Raw genomic sequence first — 21470 nt, 5'->3', positions numbered from 1 at the left:
AACAACAAAAAAACAAAACAAAACAAAACAGCAACAAACAAAACTTAGCACAACATGAAACATGTCCTGTTATAACAAGATAAGTAGTATTTATAACAACAACATAACAACAAATGTTTCTTGTTACAATATGATAAGTGTGTATGATTTAATAACATAAACATAAAAATCTTGTTTGAACAATAAACGTTTCACGTTATAACATGATACTGATCTTTTTTTCATGTTCTGACGTGGGAGCAATAGGCCGTATCTTAAATATATATACACATTATATATAATAATATATTTTTAAAAATATAATATGAGTAAAAGTGTCTTCTTTTATTAAATTAAAGTTTCAGAAATGGATCTGTTTTTTGGTATCTGTGCTGAAAATCAAATAAAATGTTGCCATTAGCATGAAGAACTGTTGACACCCAGCCCTAACAAGACTAAAGAGATTATTACTTATACAAAGATGTACTCTCTGTGTCTTACTAACAAAAAACACATCATCAACGGGGTCACAGCCAAACATTATAAAAGCAACATTTACAGGAAGGTTTAAGACAAACAATTACACTTTACACTTTCAACTCTACAGATGACTTCAGTGGTGCAGTAGTCAGTGAAAAGGCGTCACCTTTTCAAAGAGGTGAACATCTCGTCTCTCTTCAAATGTACATGTGTAGCAGGCCCTCCGCCCTGCTCGCTCTGCTGCAGATTTACACATGTGAGACGGAGGGTTCGGTTAATTGTGTTGAGCAGATTGTTTAAGTGTCTGTTTGCTGATTCCTGCTCCAAACTGAAAAACTGTGAGAATTTGTGTGTGAATACACTCGACTGTTTAGAGCCTCTAATTAGCTGATGTTAATCTATGCAGCCTGCGTGCTCAGGGCCCAAACGCTTTGTTTAAGACCTCGGTCATCAGCTGCATTTACACTTCTACGATCAGGAGCTCCTTAGATTTTAAACTCAGACATTTACAGAGAGAGAGACGTATGTGTAAATATATATTTTTGCTATGTTGAGTTTTGAGAGCACCAAGTAATTATAACTTTTAACTAAAAACCTCCAGTGAGATTAGTCTTAAATTATAATCAGGAGAAACTTCAGACTTTTGCCTTTTTGTCTGAAAGTAATTAAATGAGCGAATGAGATTTATTTGACATATTTAGTGTCATGTTTGCTCGTCAGGGCTGCAGTTTAATGTCTCACTGTCACTGATCCATCCTCTCTCTATTATACCTGCCTGCTTTTCTTATGTAAATGATTTTTGTGTCTCCGTCTTGCTGATGAACTCACAGAAAAGACTGACTTCCTGTTCAGATATCAGCCCCTTTGTTTGACTGCTAATAAGACTGAGGGGCCACGTGCTGTGTGTGTATGTGTGAGTGTATGTCTGTATGTGTGTGAGTGTATGTCTGTGTGTGTGTGTGTGTGTGTGTGTGTGTGTGTGTGTGTGTGTGTGTGTGTGTGTGTGTGTGTGTGTGTTACATACATCCTGCATATTTCATGGAAAGCAGTTGGCAGCAGTTGGGCAGCCCATCTGTCAGAGGCAGAGCGAGGCCCTCATTTGAAAAAGGGATCAGACAGAGTTATTAATCATGGAGGAGGTCAGGGATTAAAAGTTAATAAGTTCAACAAGTATCAAAGGTAACGTTATTAAATGTTCATAAATTTAACAATTAACAGCAGTCGACGCCGATGTCCCGACTGACGGAGTCTTTATTAAAGCTGGATTCATTTGATGTCATTCAGCTCTGGAGGAGTTAAACTTCTTGTTCTGAGGTTTTTACATACAATTTATAAAAAACAGAGGTCAGAGGACGTTTCCTGTGGGCTTCAAGACTGAATTTACTGAATTAACTACTATTAAAATAATCTTATCATTATGTATTTCACACCTTAAACACTGCACCACCTCACTGCACTTTTAGCATCTTTAGATGATGATCAACAAATAAATTAACTCCATCCTCAAAACACTCCACACTAATGTTCTGAAGGAACATTTTGCACATTTCCTTCACTCGTTACAGTCATTTTTACACTTGAAAGGCTCATTTGAAGACAAACTCTTATACTTGCAGTGCTGTAAATTAACTAATAATCATTGAAAGTGAAATAATTTTCCTCTAAATTAATTCAGAAATTCATATTCCTAACAATGCAAAAGAAAATGTCTTCATTTTTAGTGTATTCAACACTAAATGACCCAGATCACAGACTGTATACGATCCATACATGTGATATACAGCATGTGACAGTAACTCAAAAAAAGAGCCTTGATAAAAGTGTTTATTTGTAGCATGGTGCCACCTGTTGGTTATTTATGGTACTGCAAGGTGGGTACAATCAAAAATAGGAGTACTACTACTACTTGTGGACTACAACAATGGTGGCAACAGCTGACACTTTCTTGTTCCAAGGGAGATATGAACTCTGACCCTGAACTGGAGGGATTTCTGCTGAAAGACTTTGATTCTTCTCTTTGAAAATAAATTATATATATATAAACAGTATAAAGCATTTCAGTGTGGGAATGCAAAACAATTTACAATAAATATATTTTAATCGTCAGGAAAGTGTCTTAATGTTGTTTTGTGTTTTGACCACATGGGGGCAGTGTTAGTGCTGTTTACACCTTTACACCTGTATTTTAATGCATGACAAGGGAGAGGACACAAACATATAAAACTAATAGAAGTGTAATTAACACACTTTATTATTCTTGGTAGTGTGCATGTTAGCTCACCGGCTCATTAATGTTATACGACATCATATATCCTGCATATCTAACATATTATTCTTTAATTTGAGCAATTTACAACATACAGTATTTGCATTCTCTGATTCAGTATCTTTGCTTGAAAATAAAATTATCACTATAAACGTGTAAAAAGCCTCCTGATATTTTCTGGTAGCTTTTAACCTGTACATCTTGAAAACCCTGTTCTCTGGCGCCACCTAGTGGTCGTACCATGAATGACACTGTAGCAGTCTGACATCAATGATGTCTCTATTGTCATCAGTGTCACTTGTGTTTGACAGATCATTATATCATGATAATTTCAGAAGTCCTTTTCCTCATTTTGTTCTGTCTGTTTGATTTAGTTTTTCACTGTTCACTTGAATACTGTCACCATTTCTTCATTGTTTAATGTTTTTTTTGTGGAAAATCTTTTAAATGAATTATTTTGTTAGTTTTACATAAAAAAACTATCATAAATAATATTATTTTCACAGCAGAGATTGCTGTGAGGGGGAGGAGGGGCTGTGAAAGTGTGGGCGTGGCAAAAGTGATGCAATGAGTGCACACCTGTGGGTGAAAGCACAACAGCAGTGTTGCCAAGTCCGCTTGTTATAAGCGACTTTGGGCTTGTTTTTCTTTAAGGTCGCTTGCAAATATCGTCAGTCGCGGGTTGCAGGTTTTTGGGCTTGTTTTCTAAAGTGTAGTTGCTTTTTTGGGGCTTGCTTTGTTCCCTGTATGAACCCACCTGATTCTCTCCCAGTTCTATCAGAGTTTAAAAGAGTTTAAAAAGGTAAGTTATTATATATATATATGTATATATATATATATGTGTGTGTGTGTGTGTGTGTGTGTGTGTATATATACGTATATATATATATATATATATATATATATATATATATATATATATGCAGATCTGCCCCATGAACTAATACAAGTCAATGGAGTGAACTTTATAAAAAGTGCTATAAGTTAATGCCTCTCATTGACCCATTAAACACGTACGAATATATGCGAAACAGACAGAAAGCAGATCTGCCACATCCAATATGGCGGCGACGTCGACGCACGATTCAGCGCTCGCTGAGGCGTCACGTGACGTTCACTGCACAAACACGCTGTTCAGATCAGAGCTCAAACTAGTTTCACTTATCAGGAAGTGAAACTCAGACTTCGTTGGCACTGAGAGGTGAAATGGCGCAGAGAGCACTTCAGCTGGACCGAGACACTTTCTCTTGCTCCATCTGTTTGGATCTACTGAAGGATCCGGTGACTACTCCCTGCGGACACAGCTACTGCACCGGCTGTATTAGAGACCACTGGGATGAAGAGGAGAAGAAGAAAACCTACAGCTGCCCTCAGTGCAGGCAGAGCTTCACACAGAGGCCTGTCCTGCTGAAAAGCACCATGTTAGCAGCTTTAGTGGAGGAGCTGAAGAAGACTGGACTCCAAGCTGCTCCTGCTGATCTCTGCTCTGCTGGACCTGGAGATGTGGCCTGTGATTTCTGCACTGGGAGGAAACTGAGAGCAGTTAAGTCCTGTCTGGTCTGTCTGGCCTCTTACTGTGAGCAACACCTCCAGCCTCACTTTGAATCACCTACTTTTAAAAAACACAAGCTGGTGGAGCCGTCCAAGAAGCTCCAGGAGAACATCTGCTCTCGTCATGATGAGGTGATGAAGATGTTCTGCCGTACTGATCAGCAGTGTATCTGTTACCTCTGCTCTGTGGACGAACATAAAGGCCACGACACAGTGTCAGCTGCAGCAGAGAGGACTGAGAGGCAGAGAGAGCTGGAGGGGAGCCGACAAAACATCCAGCAGAGGATCCAGGACAGAGAGAAGGATGTGAAGGTGCTTCAGCAGGAGGTGGAGGCCATCAATGGCTCTGCTGATAAAGCAGTGGAGGACAGTGAGAAGATCTTCACCGAGCTGATCCGTCTCATGGAGAAAAGACGCTCTGATGTGAAGCAGCAGGTCAGATCCCAGCAGCAAACTGAAGTGAGTCGAGTCAAAGAGCTTCAGGAGAAGCTGGAGCAGGAGATCACTGAGCTGAAGAGGAAAGACGCTGAGCTGAAGAAGCTCTCACACACGGAGGATCACAACCAGTTTCTACACAGCTACCCCTCACTGTCAGCACTCAGTGAGTCTACACACTCATCCAGCATCAATATCCGTCCTCTGAAGTACTTTGAGGACGTGACAGCAGCTGTGTCAGAGGTCAGAGACAAACTACAGGACCTCCTGAGAAAGACATGGACAAACATCTCACTGATGGTGACTGAAGCGGATGTTTTACTGTCAAACCCACCAGAGCCTGAGACCAGAGCTGGACTCTTAAGATATTCATCTGACATCACACTGGATCCAAACACAGCATACACAAAGATGTTATTATCTGAGGGGAACAGAAAAGCAACATGCACAAGTCAACCACAGTCTTATTCTCGTCACCCAGACAGATTCACTGACAGGTTTCAGGTCCTGAGTAGAGAGAGTCTGACTGGACGTTGTTACTGGGAGGTGGAGTGGAGAGGGAGAGTAGTTGGTGTAGCAGTCGCATACAAGAATATCAGCAGAGCAGGGACGACAGGAGAATCTCTATTTGGATGTAATGACAAATCTTGGTCATTATATTGTTACACAAACATTTATTACTTTTATCACAACAATGTCAAAACTCTCGTCTCAGGTCCTCTGTCCTCCAGAGTTGGAGTGTACCTGGATCACAGTGCAGGTATTCTGTCCTTCTACAGCGTCTCTGACACCGTCACTCTCCTCCACAGAGTCCAGACCACATTCACTCAGCCTCTCTATGCTGGACTTCGGCTGGGTAACTTTGGAGACTCTGCTGAGTTCTGTAAACTGAAATAGACAGAAGACATTTAAGGGACACTGAGTTAAATCAGTCTCATGTTGTCTTCATGTTTGTTGCTGATCGTTGTGGCATAGGAGGCTCTCGCTGCTCCTGATGAGGTTTGTTTACCTCAGCTGATTTGTCTTTTTATTAAAATGTGAGCGTCTCTGTGCTCTGACTGCATGTTGAATATTTGTACTTATGTATTTGTATATTGTTGTTTCTCTTCCACTGCGTGAGTCTGAAGACAGAAAGCAGCAGACCTTCATTTATTGTAGATGTTTTGTGCTATGGAAGCTCATTTCTGCCAGAAAAATAGAAAAAGAAATGTGAAAACTCAAAATTGAAATGAAAACACAATCATGAGATGATAAACTGACTTTTATCTCATAATGGTAACGGATCGTTTTAATTTCTGATGTCATACTTTTGACTCTCTCATAATTATGTCTCACCATGAAAATATTGTAATTCTCAAGTTTCCATCTTATTGTTTTTTCTTTTAGTGGCAGAAATCAGCTCCCATACAGTTCTCACCACGTTTTAAAGAATCCTCTATTTACATTTATTTGTTTGATCCACTAAATGTTGTTCTTGTCGTCTGAATCGATTTACAAATGATCATTGATGAATTTGTTGTTGGTCGCTGAGATGAAGCGAATCTGTTCATGAAATCACTGAACGACAGTCACTGAACAGACTTTACTGATGGGACGTGTGAACAAACTGAAGCTTCACATCATGAATAAACAAACATGAACAAAGTTTCTTCTCGTCTTCATTTCAGGGTTTCAAACAAAGCTGATGGAGAAAATATGAAAATGTGTGTGTGGCTCCACCTGCTGTTATTTTAATTACAGAGGAAAATCTATACTGAATAACTTTTTACCTTCACTTCAAGGACGCACATTGGAGAACATATGTATATACGTCTATGGTCTGGAAAGGAAGGAGTGTTTGGAGAAAAACCACGGGCGAGACCAAGTATCAGGACCAGGTTTCACTATCATCAGAGCGGGTTTTGCTGCTGATACATGTGTGAACTACAGCTCCTAACATGGGAAATCTGATCTGTTCTCTTACATGACCCAGGACCAATCATGAACTGTACTGAAGTCTTTTGATTATGTTAACAAGAGTCGAATTTAAAAGTTTTAATAATTACTGGAATTTAAATTTGAAGTGGAAATGCTTTTGATTTTTCTTTAAACTTCTTTGGACTTTTTGTGGTGTGTACGCTTATTGAGGCTGAAAACCCTGAGGTGTCTTTTATAAATTTGATATAATTAATGTTATATCTGGCGCCCTACTTAGAATACCTGTAGGCCTTCTTAAGTTATGCTACAGTACTTTACATGAGTATTTCTATTTCCTGCTACTTTATACTTCTACTCCACTACATGTTGTCAGCCAACTTTTGACTCCACTATAATATTTGAAAACATTATTTACTTATTAAATTGGGATTATTAATACAAAACCAACAAATAAATGATTGTGGATTAAGATACTCTAATGCAGCAGTCATTGTAATCCAGTCACTTCTGCTACTTGCTATATTTTGGTACATTTTAATGCTAATGTACTTTTACTTTTCAATGCAGGACTTTTACTTGTAACAGTACTTTTGGATCATAAGAGGTCTGACTACTTTCCTCACTTGTCCCTCCTTCGTCCACCAGATGTCAGCAGACGTTCAGCAGACTTCGTGTCTACCTGTCAGCCTGTGTGTGGTCTTGTTTGAAGTGTCCAGTCAGCTCTTGTAAAAACACTAAATTAGCTGCACTCTTTACATAAGTTAAAAGACAGGGAAGTGAGGTGCATCGGTCCTTTAGGTGGGCTTGTCTGCGCTCATTATTGCTGCCAGCACATCCACCGTCCACATGTCTGTCTTTGTTTGGTCCTTTCTCCAGGGAGACGGCTGCTTTGATCTGCTGCTGGAGCCGCTGATTGTCTTCTGTTCAGCTCAGAGTTACACGGACAGACACAATAGACGACAACGAAGGTGGGACGACTGTAAACCTGAAGCTAGAGTCATCAGTCCAGAGGAGGAGTGGAGGCTGAAATACAGGCCTCTCTTTATGGGGGACAACACACTGCAGGAAAGGGTTTGTCTGATTCCTGAAACTCAGAGACTTTCTGTGACCATGTACCAAAACATAAACAGCTTCATGCCTCTGCTGTCAATTCCAGCTGACCAGAAAGGCCTTGAAATTATGTGCATACTGGGATATAAATAACTCGTCAGTGCATGTAGGTCCTCTCCACGAGTGAGACTCCAGATTCAGATTTTCACTGTTGACGCCTGAATATCCGTCCGCCACCTGCAGCTGAGAGGCCTGCAGGTGTCTTATAAGTACAATCAAAGACAAGAACATCCACAAAGTAAAGCACTAAGAATATGACCCCTTATCATTTGTATACAAGAATAGAAATAATTGTCATTATTTTAAGTAGTTACTATGACGTTTTGTGATAATTCAGTAGGTTTTTAATGTATTGTAGCGCTACATCTATCATATTTTCTGTCTTTTCGGTGCCTGAAAAATGTTCAGACACGTCTTAACTGAGAAAAACTCAATTATTTTGCTATGTAGGGTAAAAAAACAGGTCAAAAAAGACAGTTTAATGCCATTACAAGCTGTAAGTCTTTAACACGCTAACACAGGTCTGCACATTCACTGAAAACAAGTACATTTTACAGTGACTTTGTGTTGTTGAGATTTTCAGGAAAGATGAGATGATTCGTTCCGTGAATTTAAAGAGAAAACATCATTTTTAAATTGAATTTGAGCATGTGATGTTTCTAGATTGTGAAGACATAACTCCTTCCTGTCTCTTACATTGAATATCTTTGGTTTTAGACTGTTGGCGCTACAAAACAAGATACGTGAAGACCTCATATTGGGCTCCTGCAGACTGCGATGGTGAGTGATGTTGGTGGTTTGTCACCTTCAACAGACCAAACGATTGATCGGTTCAACAAGAAAATACTCTCTATGTGCAGCCCTACAACTAATACAAAAGTCACAGTAAAACAAGAAACAATCTCCATTTCTGACTGAAAACATCCATTTGATCCCTGTTACAAAGCAGCCTGAAGCTGAGAGCAACAGTCAGGTTGAATCATCAGGTTTGTCATCATTTTCCTATAAAAGGGCCCGGGGGGAGGTGTGTGTGTGGGGTCGAGGAAGTGTGGCAGTAATATAAGCAAACAGAGAATGTGAGGAGAGGAAATGGCCTGTCCTAATAATCACAGCCCCGGAGCAGCGGAGCATTCAGCTCGCAGCGCCGGGGTGCTCCACCGCTTTCAATGCAGCCGAGTCCTGCAAGCGGCGCTTTATGGACAAGCCCTGACACCCACAGGAAGTGTAAACAGAGGTCAAGTGTTAAAGTCCAACCCGCCAATTCTCACCTCCATTAAAGAGGGTGGAGGAGGAGGGGGGGGGGTCTCTACAGAGAACTCAATGCACCTGGGGAAGGGGCCCCTTTAAAAAGCTGCTGATTGGTTTCATATAGCAGCGATGTGAAAAGTCCACAGGACGTTTGCTTTTTGTGCATTTATCAGAAAACTGGTGGCCATGTTCCCTCGAGTGAAGCGTGAAAAAATGACAACATTTCGTTTTAAATGAGATATTACAACATGAGAAACTTACACTTTCTACAAAATGATGAATGAAACTCCTCTGGAGTTATCAGCTGACCTTTAACCTTTTCTGACATTTTCTGACAGTTTTTGGTAACAGTGATCATACAAAACCTCCATTAAGTGAAAAAAACAGACAGTATCTGCACACTGGATCATACTCAGCTTTGTCAGACTTAAAGGAGTATTGCAGCATTTTGTTAAAAACACGTTTCCTTTCTTCAAATTTTAACCAACTCTCATATCTGTGTAGTAAGTCTGGAGCTACAGCCAGGAGCCGGTTAGCTTAGCTGAGAACATGAGGTGAAGCCAAACTAAGAGCTAACTCAACACAAACCATCAGAGAGAATCTCTTCATACATCTGTCAGCATTCATAAAGTGGTGAGAAGAGTTTTAAAACAAAGGCCCTACTGAAATCGTGCAACAAGTGCAAAGCGATGTGTCGGCGTCTCCAACTGCACCTGCTGTTTGGGTTCATGTAGGTGCAGCAGACGGGACTGAGTGAAGTGGAACATGCAGCAGATACGAGGCTGTGGTGATGAATAAATACAGTTTCACATCACCGGTCTCATCGCCCTGAAACAGCTGAGCTAATCACGGTGATGTACAGCGACAGCAGCTCGAGAAAAAGAATTACAGAAGAAGAATCAGCTCATCGTTGAATTCATATTATGGTCTGAATGGTGCAGACAGGCACAATGTGATGACACAGCATCTCAGATCTGCAGCCAGAGGCAGATAATGTGTGATGATAGAAATGACATAACTTTGTGGATCCATTTTAAATATAATATTGCTCAAAATGAACGTGAGGATGGCGTTAAATGAAATGTGAGAAGATCATTAAAGTCATTACAATTCATCCTGAAGGAAACATGAATGTCTGAACCAGATTTCATGGAAAATCCATCAAATAATTCTTGAGATATCTCAGTTTGGACCAAAGTGGTGGAGCATAAACGTGGCTACAAAGTTAGCATATTGCATAGTGTCATGTCTGAAGCTGTCCTCTATTAAATTACTCATAAAATATCCTATATGAGTTAAATTCCTGCATAAGCTGGCCTTCGCTACATCCTCCGTCCTCAGCTCAGTGCTGCAGTGTCCTGCATGTATGAAAGTGTCAGACAGGTCGAATACACACATCCAGCGTTCCCAGGACAGGACGGTCATGTCAGTCAACAGAAACCGTTCAGGGAGAAAGTTAATCCCTCATTAAGTTGGTAATGACATGGACGGTCATTTTCTCTGAGTGGATGGAGGACTTGCTGGCACTAAATGGCCGCTGTTAGGCCCCGAGGAGAGCAGCTCATACAGTAGCACTTCACAGCGCCGGCGTCGATGCTAATGGAGGAGCGAGCTGCAGTGAGCGGAGGGAGGTCCTCCCCTCCTGCCACACATGTAAATGAAAAACACACACAATCTGCATAGTGACATGCAAAAGAGGCAGAATCACTGCTGGAATTAGGCAGTTCATTTCACATTTAACTGTTTAGCTGATTGTGTGTTAATTTAGGCCGCCTTATAGAGAGAGAGAGCAGGGCTGAGAGGTTTTGGCCGAGAAACATCCTGACAGGATAGAAGACTGATACAAAGTCTTTCTTTGTTTGGAGTTGGGGTCCCGTACGGTCACTTACAGGCACAATAAATAATAGTCCAATCATATAAACTGCTTACCTTTAATGAGGTTTCAAATCTTAGCTCTTCGATTAGTGAGATTCGACTTGGACTCGAGTGCAAAATGAGGATTTCTAGATCTGACTGCTATACGACTGGACATATTCAAGTCCCAGAATAATGTAGATTTAGATATAATCTATTTAAAATACAAAATAAAAATAAAAATGCTATATAAAATACACGATTAACACAAGGCAAAAGGTTAAATGTGTTGTCTACGGTGGCCCTGAGAGCTCAACGCACAGCAACTTAATAGAACACACTCGGATAGACAAAACAAAAGCTAACAAAGACAAAAAAGGACAACTAAAGACAAAAAGTAGCACAGACGACGATGGGATCTGTTTCCAAAAAGTCATGAACATGTCCGGACATGGCTGCGACACGCCTATTCTCCCCAGGGTTCAAAATACGAGGGAGCTACAGGCGAATATGAGAAATTCATTACTGTTGGTGCCGCTGTTTTCTTTTTGGTTTCTTGATTTATATTTTCCTACATTAAGATATTTATATATTTAGGTGCCTGGAATAAATATAGGTGAACAATAAGGCATTTGTCTGCACATAATTGATCATGTCTGTCCCTGCTGCAGTCGTCCATGCATGTATCTACTGTATATTTTTGCATGCAGGCAAGAGCGTTCATGTTTGGACATGTATGTGTCTCAGCCCAGCTCCCATGAGAGCCACAGTGAAGTTGTAATGTTGGTTATCCCACAAATGTGTAAATATAGTTTAATTTATCTCAAACCAGTTACTTTATAACCTCAAGAGTGACAAACGGTGGCAACAACAAGCAAATCTATCACTTTTTACCGTCCACTGGAGACAGTTTCCATTGTTTTGTCTTTTTGCACATTTTCCAAACTTTCCCCCTGAGCACTTAGAAAAATAAATTGTCACACTGTGTGATTTTTGGTATCTGCTCGTTCAAATACGTCCATTATGCTGTATGATGCTTATGTTAAGAAATACACAAAAGCTGGCCATAATTTTCATGGCTGCTAATTGCATGAAAAAAAAAAAAATTATTAAAAGTAATGTCTTTACTTCTTCTTTATGCAAAAATCCTGAGATAGACGAGAATTTTAATGTTTTTTTATGGAAAAAAAAAAGCCTGAAAATTGAGCTGCAGTGATGATCCCACACAGGTTAAAGAGGTTAAGCTGCAGTGCATTGAGCCCTCAGGGCCACCGTAGTTATCAAGGCGATGGTCTGTATTCTAGAGACTTGCTTTGACATGACTTGACTCAGACCAAACCAAAAGTATTTCTCTCCTCTGCTTTGTATGTTTTTGATATAAAACTCTTACAACCTCCGTATGAACAGAAATACTTGGCTCGTTGGACTTTTGCAAACAGGCGTACATGGTCAGACATGTTTTTAAAGTGTGGTCTTTGTCTCATTTTGTTGTACCATGAAGGGTTAATCCAGACAGGAGGATCATTAATGAGTTATTTATGTAAATTACAGTGAAAATGAAATACATTTCATTTCATTTACTCCTTCTTAGCTGTAAAACTGTAACTCACTTTATTTGCTCTAAGCTGGCACACATTGACAGCTGTGTTACGTCAACAAATGTTATTTTTAATTCTTTTAAATTAACAGCCAGGCACCATTTTACTTCTGAAGTTTTCACCTGCAGCTAGCATCAAATGTAGAAGAGCAGGTGTCTCAGTTGTACCTTTACATCAAATCAGGCTCCTCATGCTGCTGAAACACTTTCCTCAGACCCACAGCAGAGCCTGGATGTGTATTGGAGCCAGACGGAGCGTACCTGGCTGTTTACTGGACTCCCATTCATAGTCAAGGTGAGGGCCAAGGCCCAGCAGGTCCCAGTAATGACCCCTCGGTCCCTGCAGCGAGGTGGCAGAGGCCGGTCGTTGTGGATCGTTCTGTAAATGGCTTCATAAACTCATTAGCGATGGATGTGCGTGGACAGGAAAGGCCCAGGTTACAGTGGCTGTTGAATGTGTTGGGCAGGTGAGAAAATGATCCCCCTTTCACCTCAATAATAATAATGATGACAGTGTTTCTCCATCGCTTTTGTTCCATTCAATCATGTGTGAACTGAGCCGGGAGGTGAGACAGAACCGACTCACTGTCGCTCTTATTTCTGCACATCTCACTCCTCTGTCATACGCCATAAGAGGCAAGTTGATTTGAGGCATCCATTGTCTGGAGCTCATGACTTTGATCCTCACAACTCCTCATAAATGGTACTGTTTTTTTGTAAAGGAGTGAAGCTCACAACTCTTTGCTCGAGATCAGAGCAGAAAAGTCTATACAAGGTCAAGTCTTGTGGTTTTTATATGCAAAAAAGAGCTGAGACACTTTACAACTCTAAAATTAATCTGATGTATGTCATCAGAAACCTGGATGATGATCACCGACTGAAAGGCAAAGTTACATCCAGAGGTGGAGTGTCAGCGTGAAATATTGTCCTTTCACTTTACTGGATTAACACGATACTCGAAAATGTTATTTCAAAAGTTTATATATGAAATATACTGATAACATGTTCATTCATCAGTACATCCAATAATATAACATTCATTCTACAACAAGGGCCTTCGTGTATAAAGAGGACTTTTATTTTGAAACTTTAAGCCCATTTTGCTTAGAAAACATATGTACTTTTAAAGAGTCGCAATGATTAGTCGATTAATTGTATCTTTTGATTGCAGGAGTTCACTATTTTGATAATAAATAAATAATTTAAGGCATTTTTCAAGCAAAAATGTCAAATATTTGGTGGTTCCAGCTTCTTAAATGTAAGAATTTGTTGCTTTTCATTGTCATTTTCCACATTTATGAGAGTAAATGAAGAGTCTTTAGGTTTTTGAAGAAGATATTTGAAGACATCACCTTAGGGTGAACAGAAATGGTAAGGGTTAGGGTTTATGATTGTGTCAGGTGAGGGTTAGGCTAACCCTGCATGTATTCTGCAGCATTTAGGATGTTGCTCCCCACAATAATTGTTTCAGACATCTGTACATCTGCTGTAAAACTACTCAGTTAAGTTGTTTTATATGCAAACGTATTGTATCTTTAATATCCGACACATGCCAAGTGCTTTTTTATTTTTGCTTGTACACTGCAGTGCCAAATAATCAACAAATTATAATATGCAAGAGAGAATGTGAACACCAGGCAACCTTTCGATATAGTTTGATCTATGTTTGCATGATTTTATAACTGTACTTTTGTTTGCACTGAGTAGGTGGCTCCAGGAAAAGTCACACTGAGATATTCAGGAAAAAAAGAGCCACCATTTTGCATGTAAGCCACCCCAGATACTGAATGAGTGAGTGCTGAAGAGGAGTTTCAAGCTTTTTTGGTGAGAGCCTCATTTGTGGACGATGGCCATTAGAGAGCAGCCCTTCAGCCTCTTTCTCCTCTCAGGCCATGACTATGAAAAGAGGACTCTCGGGGACAATGGTCCGTGTATTCCTTGTCTGGCTCCAATACACAAGGAGGAGCACGTTGGCTTCCCTGCAGCCCCACAGCAGCTCAGGCTCCGCTCATTAGAGGGTACAGAGATGCAGTTTAGGAGGTATCAACCCGGATATCATGAAAACAGTGTGTGTTTAGTGAGGCAGAATACTGGAGGAGCACTTGGCAATAAGATTTCCCTCTTGGTGTGGCATTTAGGGTCGAAACTAACAATCATTTCTATCATCGGATAACCTGTGATAGAAGTACGTTTACTCAAGTTCTGTACATAAGTATCATTTTAAGATATTTACTTGATAATTCCCTCCCACTCCTCCACACTTGGAGGCAAATATTGTACTTTTACTCCACAATACTACACTTTTGCACCACTTTGTGGATTGCATGCTGCATCAGAGCCAAAGAAGACGTACTTAAATACATTCTATATCAGATACTTGTCATGTACCAAAGCAATATTTTAGCACAACATCTTTACTTTTACTCAAGTGTGACTTTTGGGTGCATTTTACAATACTACCATTAACTATTTAGCCTTTGAAATGTCCAAAAAATGTATAAAAGTGTCCATTAGATTTTTTAAGAGCTTGATGTGATGCCTTCAAATGTCCAAAAAGATATTTATTCTGTGTACATTCAGAAAACCAGCAAATATTCACATTTTACCACCTGAAACTAGTCTGTTTTTATTCTCACTGGAAGATTAATTGGTCATCAAAATAGTTGCTGATTAATTTTCTGTCAATCAAAACTTGGATTAATCCACTGATTAATGTTTTGCACTGCAACAGGTGTCCACGACCTGATAATTTAGACATCATATTCAATCTGATCTTGAAGATAAGATAAAAGATAAAATAAGACTTTATTAATCCTAAAGAAAAATCCCAGTGCCAAAGATTGCTCAAAACAAAAACAGTGTAAAAGTGTAAAATAAGCATAAAAATAAGATAAATTCAGAAATATAAGTCACCTAAAATAAAACCAAATGAGAAAGTGCAATGATATTGAGAGCTGATAATAACTTATAAATAGATAATAAGGATAATTCCACTTGTTTTATTTTGTTTCACTTAACTGAACAAACTTGTTGCTCACTAAATTAAACACTGTCCGAAGCTGATTTAACCAATTAAAATCTGAAATCCAGTCATCAACTGAAGGTTTCGACACTAAAATGTGAATTCAAAGACTCATCAGGAGGGAGATTTTCTGCAGAGCACGCCAGCAAACAGCGGTGCAGGGGGTGGGTGGTCCGGTCGTGGAGGCATCAGAAGAAGCGGCCTTATTGTTCAGACGCAGGTCGAGAAAGTCTGTGTTTGCCCTCTTCATTAGACATTCTAGTGTCAGTGGAGGAGAATAAATAAAACGCTCCCGGGTCAAAGGGAACTGAGCGCTTCGCCTCGGTGTTTAAATGTGTTTTAACAGTTACTTAAAGCTCGGGAGAAACTCACCGCCACCTCCAAATGATGGAAATGAGCCTGGTGAGTTTGCAGAGCTGGCAATAATCCAAGTTGAAAGAGAGGATGTCTTTGTCTTGGGGTAGTGTAAGGAGGCAAATCACTTCCTTTAAAGACGCCGCGGAGCGCTTCATCTCCAAACCTCTGATGACAAACCAATAAAATAAAGAAGTTTAATGATCATTTCCTGCGTAAAATGGATTTCAGAGTGAGGGTCGTGTTTTCTGAGCCTTCCATTAAGTCATCTTTGTATTTACGCCCAATAAATGAACTTTTATTTAAGGTTTTAGACTTTGGGTTTGTTTCAGGAGGCCTTTCCCAGCCTGAGCAGCCACATTCAAAGGACGGAGGGGTGGATCAACCTGTGGATTAACGCACAGGCTGAGATTAGTTGCAGTTGCAGTTTGGTTAAACCAGCAGCACCAATCTGTCACCACAATCGACCCGCTGAATTTGACGCCTCAATTACGCACAGGCCGTTATGCAGCTTTAAGAGCGACACCGCCGCTGTTAAAAGACACACTCTGGAAATAGGGCGCATTCATTTTATACAGGAAAAAGATTATGGACTGTTTACATACAGGGGTGATTCTTGGTTAACAACTGGCTGAGAAAAAAACGTAAATTAAAGCCATGAAGCGGGAGGTCGAGCAGTGCGTAAAAGGAGGAAAGAAGATACAAATGAAATCAATAAAACAGAAGATTCTCTGTCAGGCCTCCAGTCGTGAATCGACTTGTTACGCTGCTTAAAGCATCTGTCGGCCAGGCAGGACTTAAAAGGCTCCAAATAAGATGATTTGGCAACATCAAGGCTTTCCCAGCGGTAATGATTACATTTGGACTTAAGATCCATGCAAAGAATTTGTAGCCCAGTAAATCTCCTGAGTTCCCTGCCCCCTCCACTCTTCAAAAGCCTTGTCATTCAAAGGGTTAGGATGTTTGACAATCCCAGCTTGTACTACTCCACCAATTAATTGGGTACGTTGTCGGGATGTTCGTTTCTCTCATCTGCTACTTAGAAAGACAAAGGAGCGATGGGGGGCTGTTGACACCTCTGCGTCCGGCCCGAGTATAAATTAGGAGACTCCTCAGAGCAGCAGCATTCTTCCTCCTGCTTCACTTGGAGCAACAACTTTCTCCGCAGAGACCTTCCAGTGCTGATTTTACAACTTTTTTTTAAACAACCAACAGAATGCAGGTGCCCAACAGACCAGTCGGACCGTATGGATACTCTGTGCGTAATTACGCACCAGCATCGCTCTACCCACACTACCAGGGGAGCCAGTGCGCGTCGCCACCGAAGCCTCCCAGTGGGAAATCTTTCACTATCGATGCTTTGCTCGCCAAGCCGGAGGACACACGCATCTGCCGGACACCTCCTTCACCAGCAGCTCCGGTTCTGCCGCTCTCCGGACACGTAGGCTTACCGATAGCGACATCACCTTACGTCTACTCCCCAAACATGTTGCACTCAGCGCTCCATCAACAGCCTGGATATTCAGTCTACTGCTGCCCGCCTTTCAGCTACCAGACATCATGTCGTGGAGCATTTTACGCACAAGGTAAATGAAGTGGTTTTCATTACAAAAGCCAGATAAATGTCAAAAAAAAAAATCAACACATATTCGTTGTTTCACGACAGTGCGATAAAATGTGTCATCTCTTTCTTCGCAGCTTCAATGTCCAAAGTGAACGCAGGGCTTCATTCGTTCAAAACTAAAGGTGGGAAGTCGAAGCGGATGCGCACCAGCTTCACCAGCGAGCAGCTCTCCCGTCTGGAGAAGGAGTTCGCAAGGCAGCAGTACATGGTCGGCTCGGAGAGGTTCCTCCTGGCGTCCGCTCTGCAGCTCACAGAAGCTCAGGTAAGAAAACACTGAAGCTCACACAACATGTAAACTGTAGCCTCAAAAACTTATCAGAATACTCGTGTCAGTACAATGTGTCTAACTGAGTCTTGTTTTCTTCTCCAGGTCAAAGTCTGGTTCCAGAACAGACGCATCAAGTGGCGCAAACAGAGTCTGGAGCAGCAGCAGGCCAAACTGGCCAAACTGGGTCTGGCTGCTCCGCCGAAAAGTCCCGGATCTCAGGGACACGGAGATGAAGGAGATGAGGATGAGGAGTTCTCCGACCTGGACGTGGATATCGACGTGTCTGATGACTCCACAGATCACTGCTGACCGCTGGACTGTTAGAAAAGACTCTGTACATAGAAACAGCTGAGAAAGGAGGCCTGTTTGTCTCCATATGAATATTTAATAGATGTATAGTTATATATTTAATTTTCTACATTTATTGCTCTGTGATGAGTTCACTTCATGTGTTTTTGTATATTTGGATGAAATATTCAGAAATATATTTTATGACATCAGTGGAAACGTTCTCCTGGTCTTCTTCTCTCATTCAGCTGCCACATGTTAGAAAAAGGTTGCAGAAGTTAAAGGTGACATTTTGTGAAACAAGGGAAATCAGAAAACTGCAAGTTACAGCCCTGAAAAAGCTTTTCAACCAGCTTCTGCTGCATAAAGTCCTGCTCTGTAAAATCTGACAAAGTGACTTCAAGAAATAATTAAATGTTAAACTTTTTAGCTCGTACAATTTAAATGAATTGCTGCTTTGCGTGTTAATTCTGAGGTAATCGGTCTCCTGACTTCTGTTATCAATGTTTAAAATTCACAGTGCACCAAATTCTGATGAAGTTTGGGCTGATTTCTCATCAGATTTCTGTCTGTGATGTTTTCTCACCGCTTTGACACATATTTCTCAGTCCTGATGAGGCAGATTCACAGCGTTAAACTCTTCATAACTTCCCTAATTTTAACTTTGGCTGTGGCTCATTCAGTCAGAAATGTTAAAGCTTTGACGCCACATTTTCAGGAGCTTTAAATGATATTTAAAAAAGCACAGGTTTACATTAAAGTCGGGGGCATTTTGTCCAGTTAGACAGCTGATACTGACACATTTTAGCAGACTATTTGTTTGGAGAACAACTGAATTATCAAACTAAAGCGAAAGCACAAAATGAGATGAGATTCTGTTCTACAAAAAACTTTCCCCAACCTTTACTAAAACGATATTAACTGATTATTTTCTGGTTTATAGAAATGAGGGTCTGCTAATCTGCACTGATGAGAAAACCTCGTCTCTAATGTACCCCATCAATCCATCATCCGACCCTCTGACCTCTCCTTATTGCCCAGTTTGAAGATGATGGAGACATTTCCTCCTGGTTTGATCTGACTCCGTTTCTCCCTGAAGTCTGTGTCTGACTCGGGTTCCCCTCTGATTTAAGCTAAGCAAATAAATAACCAGCTCAGGGATTATCTGGGATATCTGTAACCCGGGGTGGTAGGGGTCAGTCTGTCTCGGGGCTACAGAGCTCGGTCTCACTGTTTAATCCCTTTTAAACGGTCGGTACGCCTGTTCTCACTGCTCCTCTGCAGACTGGGGCTCCGACGGGCCCACCCACTGCCGGCAGGTGTCCTGTCTCTGCTCTATTCAAACCCCTTTGCTTCCAGGTGGAGAGGGACTTCACGCTGTCTGCTGAGGCCTGCATGCCTGGCAGACATGAGGGATGAAACAGGAGAGAGGAGAGCGTGCAGAAAGGATTGGGATGTAGCAAATGAGTCCATCAGAGCAGCTAATTGGGGTGGTCAACCTGAAAGTCCCGTCCTGTGGAGGACTTAGTCGTACTAAACAAAGAGAGATGATGGGAACACAGAGAGGCGATCCGTCTCTCTAAGCCTTACTTTTGTTTTTGCAGTAAGTTATTGTGGTAATAACTCTACTGTTACCTGCTTAAGCTTCAGTCAAACTACTTAACTGAAGATAAAGATAAGAGAGAAGATGACAGTGATTTAAGAGGCAAATAAAGATGTGATGATGTAGTAAGAAGTAAAAAGGATCACGTAGATTTTGTTTATGTAGATTAATATTTTTTCACACAATCTGTGACCTCTGAATCGAAGCCAATCAACCTGAAATCAGGAGATCAGTGCCAATAAACAGCCTGTGCCAACAGCCACGTGTCTGTTGGTCTGTTTGGCTATAAGTCTTCAAACTAGACACCCTTTCTCTTTCCTCAGTCACTGCTCTGCCTTTGGAAGACAGAATACTAGAGCTGTAACAATAGGTCAATTAATGGAGCGGTAATCAACCATATTGATCATTTTGATCATTTTGGTCATTTTTTAATGAAAAATGTCAAAATTATTTGAATGTGAATTACTTAAATGTCATTGGAGGACCATGTTGGGCTTTGGGAAACACTGACCGGCATGTTTCACCAAACAACTCATCGATTCAGATCAATCCCCTCATCTTTCTTTTGCTCTACTGCTTTTTTATTTCCTGAGCAACATCAGTTCCTCGACCATAAAAAAAAACAAGATAAGAAACTGAGCAGAAAGATGAAATGCAAGCTGGAGATCACAAGTTACTTCAGTCAGATCAAGTCAACGTTGACAACTGTAACTATCCAAAAACACCACAACTGTAGGCTGCAGGGAGCAGCCGGCCGGTGACAGTATCAAAGAGCCCAGTTTAATAAACAGTAACAGAGCTGATCTCTTTCTCCTGTCCGACACCCCCCGCCTGCTCTCTCCTGGCGTCCCCCCGCTCTGTCTGATTAGGGCCGAAGCGCCGCTGAAGGAGCAGAATTTGTGTAAAAACCCCAGAGAGCCGTTTCTGATGTGATCAGCCGGGAATCAGAGCCCCCCCCCCCTCCTCTCCTCTCTCCACAGCCCAACGTAATCCCATTGAGGGGGGAAGAAAGAAGCAGTCAGAGGCCTGGGAAAACCTGGAGAGTCCTGGAGAGGGGAGGGAGGGGTGGGGGTCAGCGGGCTCGTCGTCCCAATTAGCACAGGGCACCTTACCGGCTGGAAACATGCCAACGCTCCCTGGGTTTCTTAAGACTCTCTACAGGGTCTGAAGTGAAGCTGTAATCAAAGGACACTGTTACAGCTTCACTCTCTTTGTCCTGTTAGAGATGATAGGTATTTATTATTATATATATTATTATTATTATTATTATATAATATTATTATATTTATCCACACTGTTCAGTTAGACAATATTGCGTCTTTGCTGGTGTTTACTGTGTTTATTAGAGCTGAAAGAATTAGTGTATTAGTGACAAAATGAATCTGCAGCAACTTTGACAACTTGATTAGTTGTTTAAGTCAGTTTTGTAAGACAGAAGATGTTTGTTTGAGCCTCTCAGATGAGACGATTTCAAGCTTTTCTTTGTCATTTATTATAATAATCTTGTTGACATGTTGACATTTTCGAACAGTTACAGCCAGGCGAGATCTCAGGACAATTTCCACTTGTGTTTTTGGTATTTTACGCCAAAACATGATCTTTTCCAAACGTTAACTGAGTGGTTTTCTGTGCCTAAACCTAACTGGACCATAAGCACAACACTGAAACGTAAAGTTGGAACATGCAGAAAAGTAAAGTGTCGACACACCTGTGGTTTGCACAAACGTATACTGCCAATATTTATTGTGGTGCTTCAGTTGGAGTCAAACAAGCCAACTGAACAGGAAGAAGGCGTTTCTCCTAATATCCTGCCATTTTACAGATTATAGAATTTGGCAGATTATCTGATGATGACAAATATCTTGAACGTTCCA

The 21470-nt window shown here is 40.9% G+C and overlaps 2 protein-coding genes across 2 annotated transcripts; both read left to right on the top strand.

Moving 5' to 3' along the window:
* Positions 1-3316: 3316 nt before the first annotated feature.
* noto (notochord homeobox) lies at positions 3317-18211 on the top strand. The gene is made up of 6 exons (XM_084380518.1): positions 3317-3527; positions 7505-7699; positions 8456-8518; positions 17029-17399; positions 17512-17699; positions 17808-18211. Exons 4-6 carry the CDS (start codon positions 17030-17032, stop codon positions 18012-18014), a joined length of 765 nt encoding a protein of 254 aa, XP_084236644.1. The 5' UTR covers positions 3317-3527; positions 7505-7699; positions 8456-8518; position 17029; the 3' UTR covers positions 18015-18211.
* Positions 3868-6380, top strand: LOC311274271 (E3 ubiquitin/ISG15 ligase TRIM25-like). Its single transcript, XM_084381813.1, has one exon. It carries the CDS (start codon positions 3932-3934, stop codon positions 5606-5608), a length of 1677 nt encoding a protein of 558 aa, XP_084237939.1. The 5' UTR covers positions 3868-3931; the 3' UTR covers positions 5609-6380.
* Positions 18212-21470: the final 3259 nt, after the last annotated feature.

This window comes from Pagrus pagrus (genome assembly GCF_965226575.1).
Source record: "Pagrus pagrus genome assembly, chromosome: 18".
In the NCBI taxonomy this organism is placed as follows: Eukaryota; Metazoa; Chordata; class Actinopteri; order Spariformes; family Sparidae; genus Pagrus; species Pagrus pagrus.
Note: the sequence above shows the minus strand (reverse complement) of the source record. Positions and strands in the feature narration are given on the sequence as shown.

What these genes read in the sequence shown, in the direction of transcription:
- LOC311274271 (XM_084381813.1), top strand. Translation starts at nt 3,932, where the DNA reads ATGGCGCAGAGAGCACTTCAGCTGGACCGAGACACTTTCTCTTGCTCC.
- noto (XM_084380518.1), top strand. Translation starts at nt 17,030, where the DNA reads ATGCAGGTGCCCAACAGACCAGTCGGACCGTATGGATACTCTGTGCGT. An exon ending in TGGAGCATTTTACGCACAAG is followed by an intron (nt 17,400 to 17,511) that starts GTAAATGAAGTG and finishes CTTTCTTCGCAG; the next exon opens with CTTCAATGTCCAAAGTGAAC. An exon ending in TGCAGCTCACAGAAGCTCAG is followed by an intron (nt 17,700 to 17,807) that starts GTAAGAAAACAC and finishes TTTCTTCTCCAG; the next exon opens with GTCAAAGTCTGGTTCCAGAA.